We start from the raw sequence: 25,257 nt of genomic DNA on the forward strand, positions 1-25,257 counted from the left end.
AGGAGAAGTTGTGTTGGTGATGTACACATGTTCTAACAGTGTGCTTCTCCAACAACAGATTCCATCAATTTCCAGAACAAGGGAAAGAAAGTCTGGGAGAGATTTTTTTTTACAAATGTTAAAACTAAATATTTGGATGTAAACTGGCACACTTGCAGAGGAATTTATTACCTTTTGAATGAAATGTGTATGACAAGATTATTGAAAAGTAGTTACTCACAGAATGTAATAACAACAACATTTAACATCTGAAGTTCAGCCTACAGAAAGTGTCGTTTTTATTGCCAAGGTGTAATATTAAATTCATATTTCATCTTCTGGGAAACAGGTTTTTTAAACAACTCAAGATGCTCCCAAAGCAATAGTACTGTGTATATTTTCTAAAACAGTATTGCAGTGAACAAGCAATGAAAACAAATATGATGCTAAACTAAGATAATCAACTGCCATTATATATTCTAATTGCCATGCATATAATATGTTTAAATATAAATAGTAACAAGTAGGATTTTGGTAGTAAACTATTAAAAAGTTTATTTGTAGGGATGCAGCTGTTTGGTTTTGGCGTTCTTTGAGAGACCCACCCTGATTGGACGAGAGCAAGTTTTTAAAGGCTCCAGTCTCTGGTTCTGTTCAGGCTTTCCTGCTGACAGGAAGACAACCACACACAACACTTGATTACTCTCTCTCTCTGTAATACATTCTGTATACTGGTTCTAGGTTTCAGACCGGACTAGTAAGTTGGTGGCTCCAAATCATCACTGCTACATTAGCTTTGATCGCAGCTACGGTAAGACTTACATCTGGACAACTCCACCACACAATTATGGACCCTACTCATCATCCACAACATAAACACACTGACCAGCCAGCAGCCAGTCTACAACACTGCTACATTTCCAGACCATTGGTTTAAATGTGGTCACGTAAACTGGGAGTCACATCATGAACCTTTGAAGAAAATCGATCTTCTCATAGTGTGTGCTAGTCCTTATTTCTCCAGCCAGTGGTAGACGTGACTTACTTGTGTTGAACTGATCGAGGCAGGAGAGAAACATGAAGGCTGGGTCCCAGGATCGTCCTCTCTGCTCAGCCTCCCTGGGCTCTGTAGGGACAATATCGACACACCAACATCAACAGGCTGAGAGAGATCCTCTCCTAAATTGCACACATAAATTGTTGTTGATAGTTTTGTTGATACTGCCACGACAGTGATTTTTTTCTGGAGATCGTTTAGGGATTTTATGATTTATGTAAGATAACTTTCTTTTTATCTTCCATAAATCTTCTTAAATAATATTATGAATAGATTGATCTAATCTTGTTATCTTAGTCGTAGGCTAAAATATCAACCATAACTTCTACCACATACGGTAACTACTATGTCAAAACACAGAATAACCATGGCTTAGCAATAATAACGCTAAACCCAGTCTACCTAAGATCTCTTCCCCACCTTTCTGCTTGACTGAAGAGTACATGAGCTCCTCTCCCTCTGAGAGCAGGCTGCAGTCAACTGGCACCTCCTGCTCACTGTCCAGGCCCTCAGCAGCACATGCCTTCTCTGGTTCAGCACGACTGGTTTTCAGAGTGCCCTCATCATCTCCCATGGACGTGTCTCTGGGTGGCCCTGCAGCTGGACTGCGCGGACGGTCACTGAAGCGTGAAGCAGAAACATACTCTTCGCTGGGGCTAAGCTCTTTCCCAACGCATAGCTCAATGACTGCAGCTTCTCCTGAGTCACGGCTGATCTCAAAGTATAAACTCAGCTCTTCAATGACCAAATCGAATTTCTCCTTCATCTCGAATCTGGGGTAGTCATTGTCATCGTCGCCCGTATTGATAGAGGACAGTTTAAGCTGGGGCTTAGGGTTGTTTTGGGAGCTTCCGTAAACCATACAGCCAGACAACTCAGGGTGCTCTGTGCTCATTAGAGAAGGGACTTTGTGAGAGGTATAGTCTGGAACTGCATTGGATATAATGTCACAGCAAAAGTCAGCGATAGATTCCTTTAGACATTCTTCCTTTTCTTCATCCTGAGGTTTCCCGTTGTATGTGTCTCTCTCTGCTTCAGGGAAGCCATTTTGAATGTGGAGCCCAGGGTTAAACGCCTGCTTGGGTGAGCTGTGGAGGAGAGGGCTGTGTTCCAGTCCTTCGACCTCGTCATTGTCGAGAGAAAAACGGATCTTTTCGAATGTGTCAAAAGCCACAGGTGCCCAGTTTGAGGGTAAAAGTGGAGCAGATGGTCCAGAGGATGTGTCTCCCTGATGGGCCAAGGTGTCATGCTCATCCTTCTCTGGGTGTGAATAAAGAGCTGGTACCACAGCATCACCAGGGAACACAGGAGTTAAGAAGGAAATGTCCTCATTTTCAATCACAAGTGGCCCTATTTTGTCTCGGTAACCTGCGGACAGGTGTTCCCTGGCGGCCTTTTCTCCAGGTGTAGCTTCAACAGGTAGTGCTGGTGTAGACTGTCTCTCTGCCCAGTCGTTGATCCAAATACTTGTTAAGGTTTCTGTGATCTCTTGGTGTCCGTGGGGCGTACTGCCCTCTTGGGCTATCCTGCCCACCTCTAAATCCACTGACTTAACATGGAACTCAGTCTTAATCACTTTCCTTTCAGCTACATCTGTTGTCCTCCTGAACACAGCATGCTCAGATGGTGAAGGTGAACCAAGGCCTGCGTCCAGCAGGTCTGAGCTGGTAGGAACCTCACCAGCTGGAGTGGGTTCCTCACACAGGCGTCCGACTGTGTCCAAATATGCTTTAACTTCCTGTGTAGCATCGAAACCCTCCGTAGGGCCAGGTACACTGTTGCTAGGAGCCAGTTCTTGATGAGTGATCCCCTGGATGTTGGTGTCAGGTTCCACAGTGGTGGAACAATGGCGCTCCATAGTTGAACGACAAGTGTCTTGACTTTCAGATCCCCCCTGTTCTCCATTCAGTTCCTCTAAATGACCCGGCAGTGCAGAGGTAATATTCTCACATTGGACAGGCTCAGACAACCTCGGTGAAGAATATTCCGGAAACGGATAGGATACAGCAAAATCTCTTCTCTCTAAGGAGGATTCGACTCCTGATATCCAATCAAAATGACAGTGTTCCTCTTCTCCATACTCACTGTCGACATTAGAGGAAACTGTAGGACCAATTATAGAGGCAGGGTCCAGGTCTGTCGTGTCTCCTCCTTCAGCTGGCTCTTGACTTGAGAACAGTTTCTCTGTTGCGTGCTGATCATCCAGTTTGCTCTGAGTTTCAATTGTCCTCTCACAGACAGAAAAATCCCATGTCACATTGTGGAGATGATCATTCATAAGGCCCTCATTGATCTCAGCCCCGTTACTGTCTGAATCACTGTGTAATTCACCATCATCAGTCACAACAGAGCGGTCCTCACATGCAACTGTCTCAGCTGTTGGGGTATTATTCTCATTAATGTAATGGCTGTAAACATGGGCTTCTGTTTCTCCATTACAGATACTTGCATTTGCTTCCACATCTCTCTCCCCTCTGACTACACTTTCATTTTTCTCTCCAGCTTCTGAATACCTCCCACAAGAGCTTAATTTGGAGCTGGATGATTCACAGTCTCTACAATCACTAGGTGAAATGCAATTCCCTGCCTTACTCTCATTGCAGACATTTTGACAGAATCCCACCTCATTCTCATTTATATTATTCTCTCTACCTTCCAGAAACACTTTGGTCCCACTGTAAGTGTCAACATCCTCAAACACATTTTCATGAGCAGAGCCTGGTAGAGTATCAGGTCCACCCTCTGCTGAGCTGCAGGTCGTGAGTGGGATTGGACTGTCTTCACTCTGCTCTGAGGGTGCAAAGTCATTTGCAGAGGGGTTACCGGCTAAAGTGCATTCGAGTGATTTCCCAGGATGACAGAACTCATGACTCGGGGTGGTGTCACTTACTGAGTCATCAGAGGTCTGACACTCTGGTGATGTATCCTCTGCAACATCCTCCACAATGTGAAAAAATTTTCTTTCACCGATAAGAGGAATTTGCCTGTCTTTTTCCTGTAGCGGGTCACCTTCTGTACTGTTAAAACAGATTGCATGGGTTCCAGCACTTGGCTGAGACTCTTCATTTCTCTTTGAAGTTGCTTCAGTGTGTTCTTCATGCTGATAGCCTGTGTGTTTGACATATTCATGGTCAGCTTCAACGCACTTTGTTTGGAAAGTCATCGGTTTGGGAAATTCAAAACTGATTTTATCAGTTTTGTTGTTTGTTATTGTGTAATCTGTCCTTGGCCGTTTGGGCGATAACAAGGCTTCACCTTGTTCCATTGCAGAGCAGCTGGGTCTATTTTGTATATTATCCATTTCCATTTCACTTTCATACACTGAACCTACAAAAACATATACACGGTTAACTGAACTATGTTTTAAAACTTGTTTCTGTGACACATGGATAGTTGTTATAAGCATAGTTTAGTGGTAATTCATAGGTAAAAGTGTGAGACTTTGACTTCTGCTGTTAAATTCAGTTTTGTGTTTTGCAATTAATTCTGTATAAACTGTAATAGTTTTGTTATCTTATAACAGTTTACTCTCTCCTATCCCTGTACCAACTTAACTGGCAGCAACAATCTAAACTTCACAACATTTAGCTCGATCCACCCAAGCACCTGTTCATCCCAGTTGTCTAGTAACTCACCTTTCAGCTGAAGCAAATCCCACACATGAAAGGAATCCAAAGGTAGGATACACCTTCAAACGAAAACACATGATTTGTAATAGTGGTGTTAACTGAATTTCTACACGTTAATCCAGATAGGGCCACAGTTAGGTGGACACGTAGAACAAGCTAAGCTAGCTAGACTAATGCACGAGTAGCCTAGGCTGATACCTGAAACACGTCAGCACTAATTGCGGAGCTCCAGAAATCACACTATTACACCCAATCAAGTTATTCTTAATGGCACTTATTTTATGACTTACCATATAGGCCCAGATTTGGATTTAGATAATTCTCACAAGTTTCAAACTAGCCAGCTACGTAGTTTATTGTAGGCCTAGACATACAGCTTGAACTGATGCCAGCTCGTTGCCAGAATCGACACTGAAGTGTGGCGCGAAAAAAGTGATTCACGCGCACTCACTTATGTGGTCAAAATCAGTAATTAGATTACGAATTGGACAATGTGCTGGTTTTTAACTTTACATTTGACAGGACTTAATAGATTCAATATGCTACTATTGAAATTAGGCTAACAATGAGCCTAGACAGGTCTCCCTACATTGGGCATCATCAGCTAATGCTTTATAGCCTAGCTGGCCAAATCAATGAAAATCAATCAAAGAATTAGGAATTCACGACTTTACCCCTCAATATGATGTTACAACTTAATTTAATTGTTGACTTGGCCATGTCACTTATCCAGTATCTCAATAAATGTTTGCTAATACAAAAGTGCAAGGCGGCGTAGCCATATTCTCTGTATAGACGTAGGATATATTGCGCAAACTCGAAAGGCACTACCACGCCAAAACAGTAGCCTAGCTATTGTCGTGCGTCCACTAACCGCTGAGAGACGGAGAGGGGTGGTGATGCACACTGACTGACGCTGCCCTTATATCTTCAACAGCGTGCGTGGACGGTCGTCCTTGCAGCCTCTTCGGAACTGCATCAGTGTATTTCGACGAGGCTAATTTCTTCTCGAAAAAAACTCGACAAAGTGGTCTCTAGAAGAGGACGTCTTTTCCCGCTGATAAGCACCCCACAAAGACACAAAACCTCCCTTAACTTCCAACTCCTGCAAGGTAGGATTCTTTCTTTGTGACTCTTTCAGATGTAAACCATATACAGTCTACCTGGTTACATTTTGATTATTAACCCAGTTACAAACCACTGGGCCAAATAAAGAAAGTAAAATAGTTAAAGGATCATTGTTCGTTTACCCTCATATTATGACAATATTAGAGGTTTGAAGCATAGTATTGCATTTCGTTAGGGATTGCGGTTATCAGCTGGAGAACAAGGTAATAAGATAATCAATGTATTTTGTTATGCATCCTGGTATTTTAATGCAGGATGCATGGCTGTAATAACTGGTCGTTTAAAGAGGCGCAACTGTTCCACCGGAACATTTTCAGAAACAAAAGTAGGCTTTTACGAAAACGAACAAGAAATACTTTGAGAAGATATCAGACTTGTGAGAAGTGTTTTATTATATAAGCAGTCCATAGTAATTGTCGCGAGTCTGTCTATTTCATATTGCAGATGTGATGTGGCATTTCCTCGTGCAGCTTTCCACTGTTGTGGTGCTGATGTAGTGCTACTGCCGTCTCGCGCAAGCATGTCGGTATGCGCTCGCACTGCACGCATGGAACCATTTGTGTGGTGATGTCAATTTAGGAAACATTTGAAATATTAGGATTTTGCGGGAATTCTAAAACAATCACCTAGAGTTGAGTATAAAAATATATTTTTGAATACCACTGTTTCGTGTTTTGCTGCGTGCATAAGAGCCTTTCTTTAAAAAACTAGACACTATCAACAAACACAATCCAGGCCCTTTCTGGATACATCCCCAGATTGCAATGCTCCTGAGAGAGCTTGATAACAGTTCATTACATCATGACATTTTATGTAATCAGAAGTCATTTATAAACATGTAGGCTATTATTGTATTAAATGCTTTGTGCTGGGCAGGGGGTTGGCTCTCAAGGTCATTCCCTATTGGAAATTAAAGGAAAAGGAACATGCTGAACTTACGTAATACGTCCAACCAGCAGAAAGCTATGCTTTATGTTCAACAAGGCTAATAGGATTATATGTACATGTTTTCTTCATGTATGAGGCAACAATATTAAGAAATGTAAACAGTGAAGGCTCTAGGGATCATTTAGATTATGTTGTTTTTTAACAAAATACTGTCTTAGGTTTCAAGTCATCATGCCTCTCTGCAGTAGGACTGCAGTCGGACTCAAATGTGACAACCATATTATCTTGGTCTCAGAAGCCTAAATGAGCTGGTCAATATTAGCATGGATCGCCTGAAAATTAGTGTTAAATAGCTGGTCAGAGGGGCTGCAACACTAATGCAGAACATAATGGTCCGAAACTGGCTTGTTTCTTTGTCCCCTACTCTTTTCTTACCAACATTTCTGTTCTCTCCATTCAGAGTGTATATACATTACTCTCTGAATCTGGAATAGACTGTAACCTCCAGTAGTGGTGCTGCAGATACAGTATCAACAGATACAGTATCGTTAACGTAGTCCGACCACAGCTCTTGGCAGTGGTGCTGTGTTTGAGATAGCTGTTGTTGTGAGAAGTTTGTTCCATTTTTACTGGAAAGGATGTGAGGTGAGTGAAACTCTTACCCTTATGGTCCTATGTTCAGCCCCCACCCTCACCCTCCCACACACTGTCTGGTGACTGTGAGACTCACATTATGGGACATATCACCTGCCGTAGTCTTAAGGCCTGCTTCATTGTGAGTGACGGCGACTGTTGTGACAGAGCAGAGGAACCAACTTGCTGTGTCAGAATGCAGTGCTTGGTACGACAGACACAGCCTTTTTCCTCGCTCTTGTTTGTCACACCACACAGAGCTCTGTGTCTGTGTTGTCACGATACAGATGGGTCAGAGGGATGGAGGAGGCCCATCTTCAGAGCATGGGCACAGAGGCGTTTGCTCGGACAATCAAACTTGAGACGAAAAACACTGAGAGGAAAAAGGTTCTTTTTAAGAAATTATAGATTTCGAACTGGTTATGTGTCAGGGCCACTTATGAGATTACAGTTTACGAGAATCATTTTGACTCATGAATTCTGTTATCCTCTTTGATCCAGCTTCAACAACACACCTCCTTAAAAAAGGACAAAAACATTTACAAGAGAGACCATTGGACTGTTGGACATTGTAAGCTGCTTCCTGTGGCACATTGAGAGCCATGTATCAGAATCAAGCAGGTCTGGGGGAAGTTGTTCGAAAGCCACTACAATTGTAACAAAGGTTTGACATCAGTCTTGTTTTGTCACTGTGGGGTGCCTGGGATTGCAAACTGTGCAGTCACACCCTGAGGACTAAGCCGTTTATACTGAAGTCCAATCTCCAAGGATAGATGTATAGCTGCCTCTGCAGTCCATACATCAGAGGAGCTGACATCCACACAGTGTATCTGGCCATCTGACAAGCCTGGACGACGTCCAGGTGCTGGTGATCCACCACTGTTACACAGTCCAGTGGCTGGTGATCCACCACTGTTACACAGTCCAGTGGCTGGTGCTTAGTATTCATGGCTTGGTCATGGGGTGTGTAAATCTCTGTCTGTCTGGTCATAGAATGGGTTTCCTAAGCCGTGAAATGGATTGAAATCATCGTCTGGATTTGGAGTGTTATTGGTGTATGTGTTGGAAGAATAATTGCTTAACCCTCGGCAGAGGCAAAATGAAAATGCATCTAATTAAAACATTAGCAATTCATCAACCAGAGAATTCACTTTGTGATAATGCTGATTGAAATAATGAAATTTACCTTGAAGCTGATTATTTGTTTGCTGCAGCTGAAACAATCAAACTAATGGAAATGACCCCTCGAATTGTTTTGTGCAAGCATACATTTCATGTCCGTTTCCATATACGTAATATATGGAACCATTGCACATAAAAATACAAAAATTATCTGCTAAATGAATCTCTTTCCTCAAGTTCTTGTAATCAGATCTTTTCATGACTCAAAGAACAACCGTGAACAGGACGTCTTTTCTAAAAGTCACATCTGTTTTGGATCTGGCTTTTGGATCTGTTGGCCTTTGGGTAATTATGCTAATGACAGGCTGCCTAATGAACTAATTGTGCTGCCAGAGAACAGTGGTTACAGAGAGCAGGGGCGGGTGTGTGTGTTGGCGGGGCTGTCTGGGGTGTGGGGATGGGGGTTGGGAGGTGTGTGTGTGTTTGCGGCGCTGTGTGAGGATGGCGGTGGGAGGTGTGTGTGTGCTAAACAGCTGCAGGGTGTTGAAAAAGGAACGAACAGGAGAGAATGGCACATAAGAAACAGCACATGTTTCTCATGTATTCATTCTCGTATGATCGTATTTATTGAATCGCAGACAGGAGGGGTTAATGTTACTTTCCTGTGGGACTTGGGTGTTTGTTTGTTGTTCAGTGATTGTGTAGGAGCAGTGCGAAAGTACAGTACGGCCTATTTTATGTGCAGGATAAAAGCTTGTCATAAAACAACATCGTCTAGAGCTGTGCGTCAACTTCTCAAGAACGTTCTCCCTTTCAAGGCCAGATGTCTGAATACCAACCTCCAGTTGAGACACTGTGCTATTCCCTCTTTAAAGAGAGTCTGCCACGGTAAGACTTTGCAATAGTCTGAAATGCTTGTGTCAATGTCAGTCTCTCTCTTTCAGACGAAATGGGGAAACAGAACAGCAAGCTGACCCCTGAAGCCATGGAGGATCTGGTGAAGAGCACAGAGTTCAATGAGCACGAGCTGAAACAGTGGTACAAAGGCTTCCTCAAGGACTGCCCCACTGGCCGACTCAACTTGGACGAGTTCCAGCAGCTCTATGTCAAGGTAGGTACGCTCCACTGACCCAGCCTCCCTCTCTCTGCCAAGCTCACTACACACTCTGTCAGCAGCTGTGTCAATAGGTCACCGGTTCAAATCCCTACCCCCTCCCTGTAAGTCGCTTTGGATAAAAACGTCTGCTAAATGAATACATTATTACTATTGGTAACATTATGTTTCCCCATAGCTAGATAGACAGTTTTGTTCAGTTGAGTAGAATAGCAGGCTTGACAACCGGGCTTTTGCAGAATTTTGCTATTTAGGGATATTGTTCAATATATCTATATTTTTTTACTGTTTCATTGTGAATCAGTTTTTAAGTCAAAACATTGCTAATAATTGATGATCTAATCTTGATCATCCTTTTTTGAGTGATCGGGTGCCTTGAGGTCTTACTCTAAGGACGACTTTGCGTGACACAAGGATTTTGACCGTTACGAAGTGTGTCAGTGTTGTGACAAGTCAATAAATAGCCACTTATCAGTTGCTGAGTCCTCTCCCAAGAGAATGCAACAGCAGAGGAGCTGTTATGTAAGACTGGCTAAAAGGTTTTGGGGCATCCTAATGAATGTCACATGAGCTACACTGAGCTGCAGTGTAGTCTCAAAATACTAGATTCTGAATCCAGGCATAAACATTTAAATATCCGTACAGTACTTTTCAGACGCTCCATTTTGACGCGGCCAATACAGTGCAAATCGGGGTGAAAAATCAGTTTGGTTCTGAGCTGGCTTCTAAAGGGGTCTTATTGGCTGGTGCTGGGGGCTTAACCCAGTTATGTGGAAATCCTATTGTGTATCCCAGCAACAGAATATAACTGATATGGTTTTATCCACAGGCTCTGATTGTGAGCGTATAGATGACCTCGCATTAGCAGGACAGATTGTTCCTGTGAAAATGCGCCTGTGTGTGTGAGTGTGTGTGTGTGAGTGCTACATGATGAGAGGCAGAGGAACGAGTGGGTGCTTTCTAACATGTGTACCATGTGTGTGTGTGTGTGTGTGTGTGTATATAAGTGTGTGTGTGTATGTGTGAACCTCAACTAGCTGAGCTCATACAGTACAGAGGGAGGAGAGACAGATATTAATGTTTCTGTATCTTCAGATGTGAGTGGCTGCCTCACACATTAAATATGGTTAGAAACAGTGTGTGTGTGTTTGTTTGTGTGCATGTATTGTATACATCTGTGTTTACGTGAGTATGTGTGCCCAAGCATGTGTGTGAGTGCATGAACATTGTGTTCCTTTCACTTGTTCAGTGACCGCAAAGTGGGGGATGGAGGAATGGGTAGGGGTAAAAGGATGGGTAGAGGGATGTATATAGATAGAGGAATGGGTAGATGGATAGATGGACAGATGGATGGGTAGAATAACACACCTTTGGTTGTTCCAAACACCCTCCATTTGTCCAGGTGACACTTTTCCCATTTGGCAGGATGCAGGATATTCTGCCTCAGTGAAAGTGAAAGTATGTTCAAATAAGGGAATGACAGATAACCGTTCATTATTCATATCTGGTTTTTCATCTCACAGCTTTTGAAGACGCAGCCATCCTTCAGGCCTTGAGAGAAGACAAGTCCTCACTGAGGAGTGCTGGAAGATAGCAGTTTGTCTTCAAGGGGGCATCTCTTTGGTTTTGATTTTGGCTGTTGTGATGCAGTGGTATATTTAGACGTACTTTGTTAGCTCTCCGACCGCCATGCGTTCCAATGATTTCCTGTGATAGTTTTCCAGACGAAACCCCTTCTAGTCGATCAGTTGTATGGATTGGCCGCGAGCACAGTGAGCTGCAAAACGTGTTTTTTTTTTCAACGCAAGCTAATGACAGCCAATACAATAGAGTGGACGAGATGAGAAACAAGAATCAAACGCTGTATTGTTAGTGTCAGTTAGGTAACTAGTCTGACAGATGATGTTTTGCCCTGCTGTGATGAGCAAGCAGTGTTTCTCTATCAGTGATAGAAGGCAGTATAATGGACACAGCTATGGTTTCTGCTGAATTCAGCAGCTTCCAGCAGCAGATCATTTTGTAATTGGCCTTGAAGGAGACTGATGAGGGGTAGACTATTTGGTTTTATGATGGTTAACAATGTTTTATTTGGAGCTGTTTTTCATTGTGGGATGGAGGATTGATTCAGTTTGATAATGATGGTCACAATGAAGGCTGAGGGGATGAGGGTGATGATGAGGGTGAGGATGACGTGCTTTCCTTCTCACCTCACCGTGGAAATATTCCAATGCGTAGAACACCTGAACACATCCACGCTGCTAAGCCGTCTCTACCCACGCGTCTCCGTGTTGCTGAAAGACGTGTTGTGCAGTAGACATCAGTGTGTTGGCAGCTGGCCTTGGCTCCTTCTAAATGGAAGCTTTGTGGTGACATCACCCACACAACAGCCGAACAACTCCTTGGAGTTTCAGTGCAGCAGCCTATCACACTGATGGGAATCTTCACACACTCTGATGCTGCACTAGCCGCCCGCCGCACCCAACACACACTGACACACACTCCAGAGCGCTAGACCGATCACACACTGAACACACACCCCAGCAACACACTGAGCTGACCTGGATAGATGGGATAGATCTGGTACGCTGATTCTCGTTTTCATGGCTATAGGGCATCAGTGGAGAAGTGGAGAGGTGTCTGTGTGTGTACGTGTGTGTGTACATGTGTGTGTTGTGTGTGTGTGTGTCTAGGTGCTAGAGCGACATTGCTGGACAAACATAATCCAGTTGACGTGTGTTCAACGTTTGACAATATGTTGTGGCATATTTTGCACTTTGGCATTCAGCAACAGACGTGTTTGTATGTGTGTGTCTGTGTATTTGTGGAGGCCAGGACCATGTGCAAAGCAATCTGGTTTGCACCCTGTTGCCCCCATAATGGCATATATAACTAGTACCTTGCCCCCCCTCTCCCTCTCCCTCTCTCTCTCTCTCTCTCTCTCTCTCTCTCTCTCTCTCTCTCTCTCTCTCTCTCTCACTCTCTCTCTGTATCTCCCTGTCTCTATCTCATAATTATGGCATACAGCAGCACTCTAAAAATAGTGTCTTGTCATCTTCAGAGGCTCCCCACACTGTCACAACACAGGAGACGCAACCGAAAAACACTCCTGTGTTGTTCAGTTCAACCGTCTGGGTTCATCGCTTGCTTCACATTGCCCTGAACCCCACTGCAAGTGTGAGGCGCAAGTTCAGAGGAAGTCTACAGAGTAAAAGTACAGAGAGATCATAAAATATTAGTATTGTTATTAAGTGTTACTTCGAGATGGTCAGTATGTCTTCTTCTACATACATGAGGAGATGGTAGAAATAGTAGAAATTAGCCCTACTATGGGAGGGCCCATTTCTGAAGCTAGCATGGAATTAGTCAGTCACAATTAAATCATTAAAAAGGCGAGTTATTCAAAACCTCAAAAATTAATTTTCCTTGTATTGCAAACGCATCTGCACCAACTTCAGTCAAATAGGTGAACTCGTCATAATTCGTTTTACATAGAAGTGGATGGATTTGAAATAATGGAGGCTTCTGCTCTTGTTGCTGTCCTTTCCTTCACTCACCTCTCCATACAGCCTCACCTAGCGATGTGCGTAACTGCCTAATTAACTAATGCTGGGAAGGTAGATATACCGGTACGTCCGTCCTGCTTTGAACATATTGGCAGGAGAGCCCATCTCCGGCTCATCAGAAAAAGCTTGTGGAATAACTTGGTTCCCGGCACCCCCTAATTTAATTAAAGTATCTATCCGTTAAACGCAACCTGCAGTTGTGCCGCTGCTTAGCTGCTGCTCCCTCCCCCCCCCCCCCCCCCCACCGACATCTGTGGTTTGGTCTCTGCCCGGGTCATGACCAAGGATGTCTCCTGGCCAACACAATCTGCATAGGGAGAATCGGACTGATTGTGGCCTAGGTCGAGGGCGCCAATCCAGACCTACTCACACATTAACTTTCACCTACTACAGATATCACCACCCCCCCACCCCCATCCAACGCATTCGCCTGCTTGTTTCCCCAGGGTGGCTGGCGGGTCTGTGTCCAGCGCCTACCATGGCTGCCGGTCCAGATGCTGCTTGTCTACCCCCCCCCCCCCCCACTCCCCGTTGCAAGTCACGTGTTTTTGTAAATGTTGTTGTGCTTATGTGCTGAGGTTTTTGTCTGTTCCCACACTGTACTCCTCTAGGAGCATTGTCTGGGTGTTGCCTTTTTCTCTCCTCCTCTCTCCTCATGTTATGCTGTAACTTTCTAGTCTCGTCCTGTCTACCCCCTTGTCATGTTTGTGTATTAGAAACTGCAAGTGGCAGCTCGGATCAAAGATGGATTTGAGAAACCGCAGATAGAGTGCGGCTAGTTTGGTTTGTTAAATGTTTTAGATCAACACTTGTATTATTGTTTTTGTTGATTTTATTTAAAGCACTTTGAGCTGCAATTCTTGTATGAAAAGTGCTATATAAATAAAGTCTTACTTACTTACTTACTTACTTAGCAAAGAGCAACTCAATGTCACTACAAGGTTGTCGTTTTTCAAAGGACATAAATCGGTCTTCCGCAATCAATAGGGGGCCATCTCATTCCTAGCCGATAGCTCTTTGGAGTTAACCTTTATTAGATTATGACTCAGAGTAGATAGTGCTGCCGAGGCCTTCTCTCTCTCTCTCTCTCTCTCTCTCTCTCTCTCTCTCTCTCTCTCTCTCTCTCTCTCTCTCTCTCTCTCTCTCCCTTTCCCTTTCCCTCTCCCTCTCTCCTTCTCTGTCTCCCTCTATCTCTCTCTCTCCCTTTCTCTCTCTTCCTTTCTCCCTCTCTCTCTCTCTCTCTCTCTCTCTCTCTCTCTCTCTCTCTCTCTCTCTCTCTCTCTCTCTCTCTCTCTCTCCCTTTCCCTTTCCCTCTCCCTCTCTCCTTCTCTGTCTCCCTCTATCTCTCTCTCTCCCTCTCTCTCTCACTCTCTCTCTCTCTCTCTCTCCCTTTCCCTTTCCCTCTCCCTCTCTCCTTCTCTGTCTCCCTCTATCTCTCTCTCTCCCTCTCTCTCTCTTCCTTTCTCCTCTCTCTCTCTCTCTCTCTCTCTCCCACTCTCTCCCTCTTTCTCTCTCGGTGTCCCCTCCCCCTTCCCCCCTCCCTTTCTCTCGCTCCCTCTCTTTCTCCCCCCCTGGTTATTACTAATAGATGTGTGTTTCCTCTGATAGGAGAGGGGAACAGTAAGTCTAAATGATCAGCCTCCCCTAGACATTCAGTGTTGGAAATGCCCCCTAGGAACAGGCTCTCAAGGAACAAACTACAAAACTGTTAATGTTGCAACACAAGAAGATTCTTGCTTTGGGCCATGAATGTTATCAGCTGATGTTTCACATCTGTGAGACTACTGGAGATGGGAATATGGCTAGATAATACAGTGTTGTTGGGGCTTGAGATGCAGAGGAGGGATCAAACCAGCCTTGGAGGGTGGGAGTTGTTGAAACCAGTGGTCAGAGCTTGGACTGGAGCTACTGAAGCTTTGGCTGTGTGGTTCAGGGAGGGATTTTCTATGAAGGTTAAGGGATTTTGATGTTAGTATATTTCATCAAACATTAGACTGTCAAAAACTGTTGGATTGCACACAGTGGAGAACCTTCTAGAAAAGGATTTCCACCTTCTGAGTTTTATGATTCAGCTTTATTTGACATTTGCTGTGTCCAGAGATTAGCACTGGGATTGAATCAATCAAAACGAATACCCAGAATGGTTCTATACTTTAAACTCTCCTGAGGATTGGTAGGTATACTGTGTAACCTTTCATATTTCAGCCTGTAAAATATTTCTATTTAGCTATTCATTTATTACCTGTCAAAGTGTGTTTAGCTATGGCCACTTGAGACATGCTAGAAAAGCATTTATATAACTGAGTCTGGGGTGGTAGTGAGGGAGAGCGGGGGTAGTGCCAGGCAGGCACAATCACCCTCAGGCAGACTGCCCATCTAATTCAATCATTGGGTAAAGGGCAACATACGCATTGCCCTGGCGAGAGAGAGTTAGAGAAAGAGAGGAAGAAAGAGAGAGAGACAATGTGCTTCTGTCAACAGAAGCACATTGTAGGGTTTTAACAAAAATTGGAAACACCAGGCAATACTGGGAGGAACCAACATCCTTAACACTTATGCATGGAAGGTTTTTTTGTTTCTCTTATGGAAAAGATGTTGACGAACGAAGGGATCTTAGGGGGACTGAAGATACATGCAGACACACACATACACTCCTGCATAAGCCATTACCATTACTGCTCTTCCATAAGAAGGCTACGATAGATGCTGTTGGCTGAGGTGTGAAAAAAGAGCTCTGGGAAGCCCTCAGGTACCCGTAAACCAGTCACACAGCTAGCCACAGACAAAGAGCTAGCCAGCCTGCCAGCCAGCCAGCCACAAAGCCAGTCAGACAAACAACCAACCAGCCAGCAAACCAGTCACACAGCTAGCCAGCTAGCCACACAGCTAGCCAGCCAGCCAACCAGTCAGAAAGCCAATCAGCCAGACTGTCTGCCAGTCAGCCAGCCAGTCAGTCAGTCAGACAGTAAGTCCACAGTTGTGCCGCTAAATCAGAGCCTATCATGGCTTGCTGGTCACTGTTCTTCAAATCACCTCTCAATACTGCCCTCTATTGGCAGGGAGATTAGATCTACAATCAATTTCAAGTTTGCCATTTGTAACAAGGAGCGGTACATTGAATTTCTTAGATAGAGATATCACTCACTTTTCTCCATTCCACTGGAAATCCTCCATTTCTGTAGAAGTATATTCCTCATCTGGAATGTTTCCAATAATCAACTACCCCTTCATCCAAAATGTCTAAAGCAGGGGCGTAGCCATGGGTAGGCCTGGGTAGGCACAGGCCTACCCAATTTGTTCTAAGGCCTACCCAAAGACGAAAATATCTCCGAAAAACTATGCACCGAGTGCACATCGCAAAGTAAATAAGTAAAAAAAAACTGAAAAGATGCCTATCCATATTTTTCTAGGCCTACCCAAAAATATTTTTCTGGCTACGCCCCTGGTCTAAAGTAGGCTGTGTATTTGTGTGTGTGTGTGTGTGTGAGGACTGCTTTACTCTCTGCCTGTAGCCATAAGCTGTAGAAGCAGTGGGCCTACTGTAAGCCGTTTATTTTGACATTAGGCGATGCATGTCGCTTGAACACTTCTAAGGGTAATTACAGAATGATTTAAAAATGCAATTTGCTGCTGAGATGAATGGCTCGAGACATATTGCGTGTGTGTGCGCGTGTGTATGTGTGTGCCTTTGTATTTTATAACCCTGCTAGTGCTAGTCGAACATTGTGCTGGCTGGCAGCTTGCTCTCTGCCTTGCATGTCTCTGAGACTTCACATACAGATCACAGGGCTCTCTTTCTTTCGGTCTCTCTCTGTCTCTCTTTCAGTCTCTCTCAGTCTCTCTGTCCATCCCCCCTCTCTTTCTCAGCTTCACTTTCCCTGTCTGAGTGCCCTCTTGGCCACCCTGACTTGAAACAAACAAGTGATGGATCACACATGTGCTCTCTCAGTCTTTTCTTCTCTCTGCTTGATGAGCTAGTGTCTGAGGAGCAAGCCGTGGCAGTAGAAGGTAAATAGTTACTTGCACACGTAAGTCTAACCCCAACTCTTTCTCGTGTAGACATTTATGAGTCTCAAAATAGTCTGGCTGCATTTGGAGTTGGAAAGGTTGCAAAAACCAGAACGCCTCATTATTCATACATGAATGAGGTCACAGGGGTGCCGAGCACACAGAACAGCAGCAACCTCTTTCATTCTGGTCACGTTGCTGCTGCTTGTTCAGGGAGCTGGTGTATAAAACGTTCAGGCGTGTACAAAACAAATCGCTACCCAATTCAATGTCACACTACGATGAGGATATTTTCCATTGAGGCGTATTAGAGGCAGGAGATTTCTTTTCACATTTCCCATGTGGGGAAAGAGTTAGATGGGTAGTGATACAGTCTCTACCCTTCATACCAGTCATCTGGATGACATGTATTGACCTGGCAGTGTCATGGAAACAGCCGTGTCATGGCTGCTGGTTGAAACAACAACATTCACACGGTCGTGTCATATTGAACCGTCCACACAGGCTGCTACACAGAGCAAGCCGATGTCGTGACCTATTCTGCGCCTTCATACAAAGTGGATGCAACAGTTTGGCACGTGGTGTGTGTGCATGTGTGAGGACGTTTGTGTGTGCGTTCAAGTATGCGTGTGTGTTTGTGCGAGTGTGTTTTTGAACGTCTGCGTGTGTGTGTGTGTGTGTGTGCATGCGTGTATCGATGCGTGTGAGCACGCTCGTGTTTTTTTGCGTGTGTGTGCCTGCGTGTATTGACGTGTGTGTACTGTAGGACAGAATGAGTGGCGCCGTGGCAACAGTCCAGTGCGGAGCAGGAATTGTCTGTTGCTGTGAGTATTATCACTTTATCACTCAGAGCAGTGTTGGCCTATGCAGGGCGGGGCCGGTGGACAGATGCCATGGATGTCAGTGGGACTGCCTGGGAGAACACCAGGGACAGACCTGAACGTAGTCTGTAAGGCCGATGAATACCTCTGCTTATTCGGTTACGCCCCCTCCAATTTATATTTGGATACTGATTATATTTTCATGGGTGCAATGTTCACAGCACCAAAGAACGATGATGGGTAAAAGTGAACAGCCATAAACACAGCACATCCAAGTGTCTCCGTATGGAGGGGTTCAGTCTACAACCCATTGTCTTGTTTGGGGAAACATTTCACTATATCACCATGTGACTGTTTAGGTTTAACAGCATACGATAGCTTTGATGAATTTCCCTCTCGGACGTTGGTTATGGGCTGTGTTGTAAAGAGGCTTGTTAATGTGTTCCTTCCACTTGCATAAGCCCACATCCAGAGACTGGTCTTCGACGTTGCTGTTATGATAGTGTGAAATGGCCTGCAATAAAAGTGTGTCTGCATAGTTTATGTGTCCACGGAGAGGTCCTGTGGCTCTCCCCCTCTGTTCCTCCTCCTTCGACTGGGTGAGCTAGCTGCTTGACGACTGATTACGAGGCCACTTAGCATTGGTGATTTGGGGCAGGGTCCTTATAGCCTCCGGCTTCTTTTCTTTCCCTCCACTCTCTCCCCCTTTCTCTGCCTCTCCTTCTCTCTTCCGTCTCTCTCCCGTCTCTCTTATTCATTCTCCCCTGTCTCTCTCTAATCCCCCCCCCTTCCTCCAGCGCAGCGCTCCTCTCTCTAACATCAGCATTCATCCTCCCAGCTGTGCCAGACTGAGCCAGCCTGGCCAGCTCAGCCCAGCTTGGTCTCCTCTGGGCGGGCACGACCGGAGACCAGCTGGCCTCCGGCCTGGTTCTGGCTCTGCTCGTCATATGCATCCACATTAAGATACAAATGTTCACCACCCTCCCCTGAAGTTTGAAACGTTTGTTGAATTGAAACATAAAAACCTCTCGTCATCTAACCATTAAGAGAGGAAACGGCAGCCGATGTCGTAAAGGCAATTTCTTTGTCAAGCAATAATCAAGCATCGTAGAATATGACAGTTTTATATTCATGAGGAACCATGATGACTGTGCTCTTGTCTGGCTCCTCTTTTTAATGGATTTCCACATTTTCTGCACTTTTACTGACAGTATTATCTTCTTCCCTTCCACACACACAGGGGGATCAGATAACAGGAAAAAAGCTTGAAAAGAGGAATTTCACAGTCTCATGTCCCTGTCCCACTTTTCCTGTCGCCACTTTTACATAACAAAGTGTTTCATAACCTGCCAGATTGTCACAGAGGAGCAAACAGGGGAAGAGCAGCAGTCTCTCTGCTCTGCACGGGCTCCATCCTGTCTTTCCTGCCTCATCCTTTGTCTCTCTCCCTCTTTTCAAATGTCACCCCTTTACTCCTCTCTGCTCTTCTCTTCTCCCCCCCCCCCACCCTCCACACTGTGTACTTTTCGGTGACGAGGTAGTTCTTTCTCTTCATTCCCTCCTCTCCCCCCTTTCTCTATCCTTCTCTCCCTTCCTCTTCTCTTTCCCCCTCTCCCCCTGTCCAGAACTGTGTTGAGGTGCTAGGGCAGAGCCATATGGAGCAGCAGGGGGCCTCCCTGTGAGAGTCACTTTGCATTAGTGCATGCCGCCTCCCTGTGTGCCTCACTTCCTGGCATGGTCGCAGAGCGCTGGCCTGGCCCGTGGCTCTGCCACGCGCAAAATGAGTCTGGCTCTGTAAAAACAGATGGACTGGAAATGGTATGTTCTCCCTTTCATCATCACAGGCTTTTCTTTTCTCTGTGTCTCTGTCTTTCAATGTTTCAGTCTTTCTGCATTTCTCTTTTTCAGTCTCCTGTCTTTCACTCCCTCTCTCCATTCCTCTCTCTCTCTCTTCCTCTCTTCAGTCTGTCCATCTCCTAACCCTCCTCCCCCCACCCTGTAACTTCTAACTGCAGTCTGATCAGTTTGCCACTGCAGCAAAATGTGAAGGGAGGGTCCTTACTGCAGATGAACTGAATCCTCAGTGAGTCCTCAGTCTTTAGAATTCCTCTCTCACCTAACACTTTCCAAACCTAGACAGAAGAGTATCAAGTATTCACTGATGTTACGCCTTTAGCCAAAGCACCCTACAGTACAGGGGGGATTTAGACCTGTAATCTTTGGATCTGTAGTCACGTTCTCTAACCACTGAGCTATACCCTCATCCCTACATGTTTGCTGGGTACTTGGTTAGTGTCATTTCTTTGCACACCACAAAAGAAAGATACATTTTCTGGAACATTTCACACAGTACACTGCTTGCCTGTTTTTCTTGGAGAGCTCCAGCATCAGTTGAAACCCACACATGGCCGCAATTAGAACTGTAATTAATTATTTGGTGTTTGCGGGTTGTGTTCGCAATCTTGGGAGAGCAGACAAGGTCGCGTGTCAACCACCACCTTTACCTGGTCTATCAGGAAGGTCAAGTGGAAGGGTCACCTCTAATGAATCTCTCCGGTTTTCCTGGGGGCCCTGGATCTCCCAGCCAGATCACAGCTGCAGAAGGAGCACATCTCCTCAGACACGGAGCACTTCTGTCATTGGTTGCGTTCACTGCCTGCTTTGGGCCAATGAACTTGACCTTGTTTGTTGGAAAAAGACTGTTGGTTTATTCACTACTGGAAGATAAATCACCTATTTTTAGTAGTAAAGTGAGAGGAATCTGGTTTTTATATATTATATAGTAACAGAATCTGAATTTATTTAATTTTTTTCTGTAGCAGGTTGTGCTGCATTAAGTCTATGTGTCTCAGAATCCTGGTGGGCTTATGCTCTGCTTTACATAAAGGCATATCTTTTACTGTTATTTGAAGGTTGCTAGTTCAATTCCCGGTCATGCCAACTGACGTTGTGTCCTTGGGCAAGGCACTTCACCCTACTTGCCTCGGGGGAATGTCCCTGTACTTACTGTAAGTCGCTCTGGATAAGAGCGTCTGCTAAATGACTAAATATAAATGTTATTTGATCGATGGACTAGGTCATGTCTTCTGACGTCTATGAGTATTGTGGGTGGCTGTAAAGCAGTTGGATATGAGATTTACTAATGACATTAAGTGTATCAGGTTTGCTGTTGCCTAGTGTTGTGTGTGTTTGTTGCTGCTCTGAGCCCAGAGCGAGTGGGGTGAAGGGGGTGTATCTTCTTGAGTGGCCAAGCATGGTTAAATGGGTGGAAATGGCGCTCTGTGCATTTCTGAGAGCTTAATCACGTTCCGCCTCCTTGACGTTCCCCCTGAAGAGGAATGAAGCTATCCACTTGGTGCTCCTCTCTCTCTCTCTCTCTCTCTCTCTCTCTCTCTCTCTCTCTCTCTCTCTCTCTCTCTCTCCTTCTCTGTCTCTCTCTCTGTCTCTTTCTCTCTCTCCCTCTATATCTCTCCCTCTCTCCCTCTATCTCTCTTCCTTTCTCCCTCTATCTCTCTTCCTTTCTCCTCTCTCTCTCTCTCTCTCTCTCTCTCTCTCTCTCTCTCTCTCTCTCTCTCTCTCTCTCTCTCTCTCTCTCTCTCTCTCTCTCTCCTCACTCTTTCTCTGTCACTCTCTGTCTCTCTTTTTCTCTCCCCCCAAAACTTCACACCAAAATCCACCCACTCGCACACACACAAAGGAAAAATCTCAGGCCTGGACTAGTTCACTTCATGCCTTTACCGTGACACAAGCTTTAGACAGGGCGAATACTTATTTTTAAGTTACGCAATGTCTCTCTCACCCTCTCTGCTCAGTTTTTCCCCTACGGAGACGCCTCCAAGTTTGCCCAGCACGCCTTCAGAACCTTCGACAAGAACGGAGACGGGACCATCGACTTCAGAGAGTTCATCTGCGCCCTGTCCATCACCTCCAGGGGCAGCTTCGAGCAGAAGCTCAACTGGGCCTTCAACATGTACGACCTGGACGGGGACGGCAAGATCACACGAGTGGAGATGCTGGAGATCATCGAGGTACGGACATAGAAGTTTGTTTGTTAGAGGTTTCGCAAAACAGCATCCCCTAACCAGTGATCCGAACATATAGCCTTGTAATAATATAGGAATGAGAGAAAAGATATTTAACAACTCATCATTTTAAGCTTGTTCCATATGTAAGGGTACATCAGGGTACAACTGTCAGACAAATCCCCCAATGCTGTAGATTCACATGCATTTGTCATGGAGAAATCATTTGAATCCTTCCAGCGCAAAGAAGGTTTCCAGTGCATGTGATAAACCCGACTAGTCTGAGGTGTTGTGAATGTAACTGAGCGTTGCTGTCTCGTGTGTGTGTGTGTGTGTCTGAAGGCCATCTACAAGATGGTGGGGACTGTGATCATGATGAAGATGAACGAGGATGGCCTGACACCCGAGCAGCGCGTGGACAAGATCTTCAGCAAGATGGACAAGAACAACGACGACCAGATATCCTTGGAGGAGTTCAAAGAGGCGGCCAAGAGCGACCCCTCCATCGTCCTGCTGCTCCAGTGTGACCTCCAGAAATAGGTGGCCTCTTCAAACGCCTGTATGGACTGCACAGAAGATTAATGTTCCATTCAGTTTGCAGCTATTTACACTGAAGAAAAATATATATGCTTGGACTACCTTTCAATGGATCCGCTTCTTGTGTTTGAAACACTTGTGTGCATGAGAATGTTATTTGCTATAATAAAAGATTTACACATAATTACATAGAGGACACACAGAAATACAGTACTTATAACTGAAATGAGGCACACACAAACGACCACACACACACAGACACATATACACAGACTGTCTTACTACAATTTCACACCATGCACAACTATATATAGATATATAAATATGAATATATATTTAAATTATTTAAATTCAACTGCCAAAATGTGAAGTGTGCAAAGTATTTTCCATAGTCTCATTCCATCGGAGCTTGCGCATCTGTGATGTGCTATGTTGAATTTACGCAACTATTTATTGTTCCATGTTTGCTGATTGCTAGCTATATGTGTTTCATACATCGAGTAATGTCAACCAAACCAAATTCCTATGGTAACGTACCTATCTCTGCATAAACACTTATTCATTCTGATAAAAGATTAGATCTGGATGGATCAAGAGATGGACTAGCATTCATCAGAATTTTCTTTCCAAACGTGCTTGTACTGTTGGTTAATATAAATGTAGTTAATTTGCATGCCGTTTATTTATTTATTTTATCTTAAAGGTAATCTCCTCGTTTTGCATCCTATAAGAATAACAAAGACAAAGAAATGCAGTCACGGTTAAAACAGTTAAAGACAGAATAGGTAACTGAAAAGAAAAATTATACAACAGTAGGTTATACAAGTTTTGTCAAATGGGATGTAATTCTGTGATTTGGCAAAACTATTATTTTGACTGATGCACCTGTAGGTGTCATGTTTCTTTGTAGATAAAGGTTTATGTTGCTACAAAGTCCCTTTCGCACTCCGTAGTTCAGATATATTTTCAAGGAGGTAGATACTGAATATGGCACATAGACATTTAAAAAAATCTACTGAAAAAAGTATTCGGCCCCACAGATGAATAATACAGGAATAATCATGCAATGGTCAATTACAAATCAAACACATCATTGAATATAAAGGCATAATTTTACCTGGAGGTTTAGAGAGTGAGACATTTTGATAATTTCCACCCACTCACCTATTGAGAAAGTGCATGTTGTCCGACTTTTATTGCCCACTTAGTCATGGCTAAGTTAATTATGTCATTTATTGAATACAGCTACAGGTTGCTTATCAATGTGCTGAATTCAATGACGTTTCCACATGCCAGTGGTGTAAAGGATACATGGAATGAGGCCACTGCAACACTGTGTGAAACATTAATTGTTATGTCACTTTCTCTGTTCGTCTCTCAGTTAAAAGAATAAGTGTTGACCTGTGTCAAAGGAACAAGTGAATGCCATTCCTTATGAATTGTAACGAGAACAACGCTTGAAGACATGTTTGGTATTTGGTAGGCTATACAGTTTTCCCCAAAGTGAACCTCGCTCCTCCTAACTAACTTTTTGTACTTTTTTATTACCCTCTCTCATATTGAAGCATACAGACTGTATAGAAGCTAGCTCTTCGCCCCCATACAGGTGCCGCATCTTAGCTCATCGTCTTTCCCCAAGATAGGAAATAACCTATGATCCCACCGGTCTTGACTGGCACCAAGGGCCTAGGTTTGTTTTCAAATGTGGGTGGAACAGCTTGTTTTTTTTTTTACTGAGTATGCGGCCGTTAAATACAATTTCATACTAAAAAAGTGAGGGACAGATCTGCCGGTTTGAAGAAGTGGGTGGCATGTTTAATGAAACCTACGCCTTGACTGGCACACATAAAACTTCTCTATATGCCAGTATGTTAAAGACTGCGGAATACAGATACAGATCGTTTCCTACCTGCATAAATATTATACTGCAGTGTGGTAAAGACATTTCTTTTATGAGCCATCTGTGCATATTCTCTGATTCATGTTTATATTCCCAATACACTTAAATGCAAAGACCCAAACACAAAACCTTGTTTCCCTATATTAGACTTTTCAGTTTCTAATCTGAATTTTACATAAACATATTTGCCCAGAAATGTTTATACCTAAATATGTATTATTATTGCAATTAGGATACCAAATGCAAGCACGGCAACTGTGTAAAATGATTATTTTGTACATGTAGCATGTATTGTGTCCCCAATTACATGGCTGCACTACTCCCTATTGTGTTGTGATTTAAACGAATAAAAGATTATATGGGCTGACGTCTCAAGTGTAAATTGGAGTCACGTAATCAAGGTGAGTTTATGTTAAAACAGAGCCGTTCTCTGCATGGAGTGGACATATGTATTTCCATGTCCTCTTCAAATGCAGGTGCAGGCTGGTGGCTCCTCCCTCAGAGCTAATTGATGAACCTGACCATATAGGTAAATATTTTGAAGGCTGGAATTCTGCATTAATCTTGCATGCCTCTTGACATTTGGCTTAACTTCTGATGTGACATGGCTAAACACACTATGTGGAGAGGCACAAGCTCTACTTTAGCCAATAGTACATTACTAACAACGTCAACAAATGTAAAGGAAGGAAACATTTACCTGTATGTGGTAAATAACGTTCCAGTCAGAAGTGTAAAATTACTGCTGCACTGCATGCTACCACTAAATGTTGCTGACACCTTCAAAATGTGTGAGTATTTTGCAGTGACTTTTAGCAAGAGTGTCTGACATGGACATGACTATGATTTATGTGCT

At 44.1% G+C, this 25,257-nt stretch overlaps 1 protein-coding gene across 1 annotated transcript; it reads left to right on the plus strand.

Moving 5' to 3' along the window:
- The first annotated feature begins 5,629 nt into the window (after positions 1-5,629).
- On the plus strand, positions 5,630-24,759 carry vsnl1a (visinin-like 1a). The gene is made up of 4 exons (XM_067242114.1): positions 5,630-5,777; positions 9,381-9,547; positions 21,755-21,970; positions 22,307-24,759. Exons 2-4 carry the CDS (start codon positions 9,386-9,388, stop codon positions 22,502-22,504), a joined length of 576 nt encoding a protein of 191 aa, XP_067098215.1. The 5' UTR covers positions 5,630-5,777; positions 9,381-9,385; the 3' UTR covers positions 22,505-24,759.
- The last annotated feature ends 498 nt before the right edge of the window (positions 24,760-25,257 follow it).

The sequence above is a fragment of the Osmerus mordax genome, chromosome 8, assembly GCF_038355195.1.
Source record: "Osmerus mordax isolate fOsmMor3 chromosome 8, fOsmMor3.pri, whole genome shotgun sequence".
NCBI lineage: Eukaryota > Metazoa > Chordata > Actinopteri > Osmeriformes > Osmeridae > Osmerus > Osmerus mordax.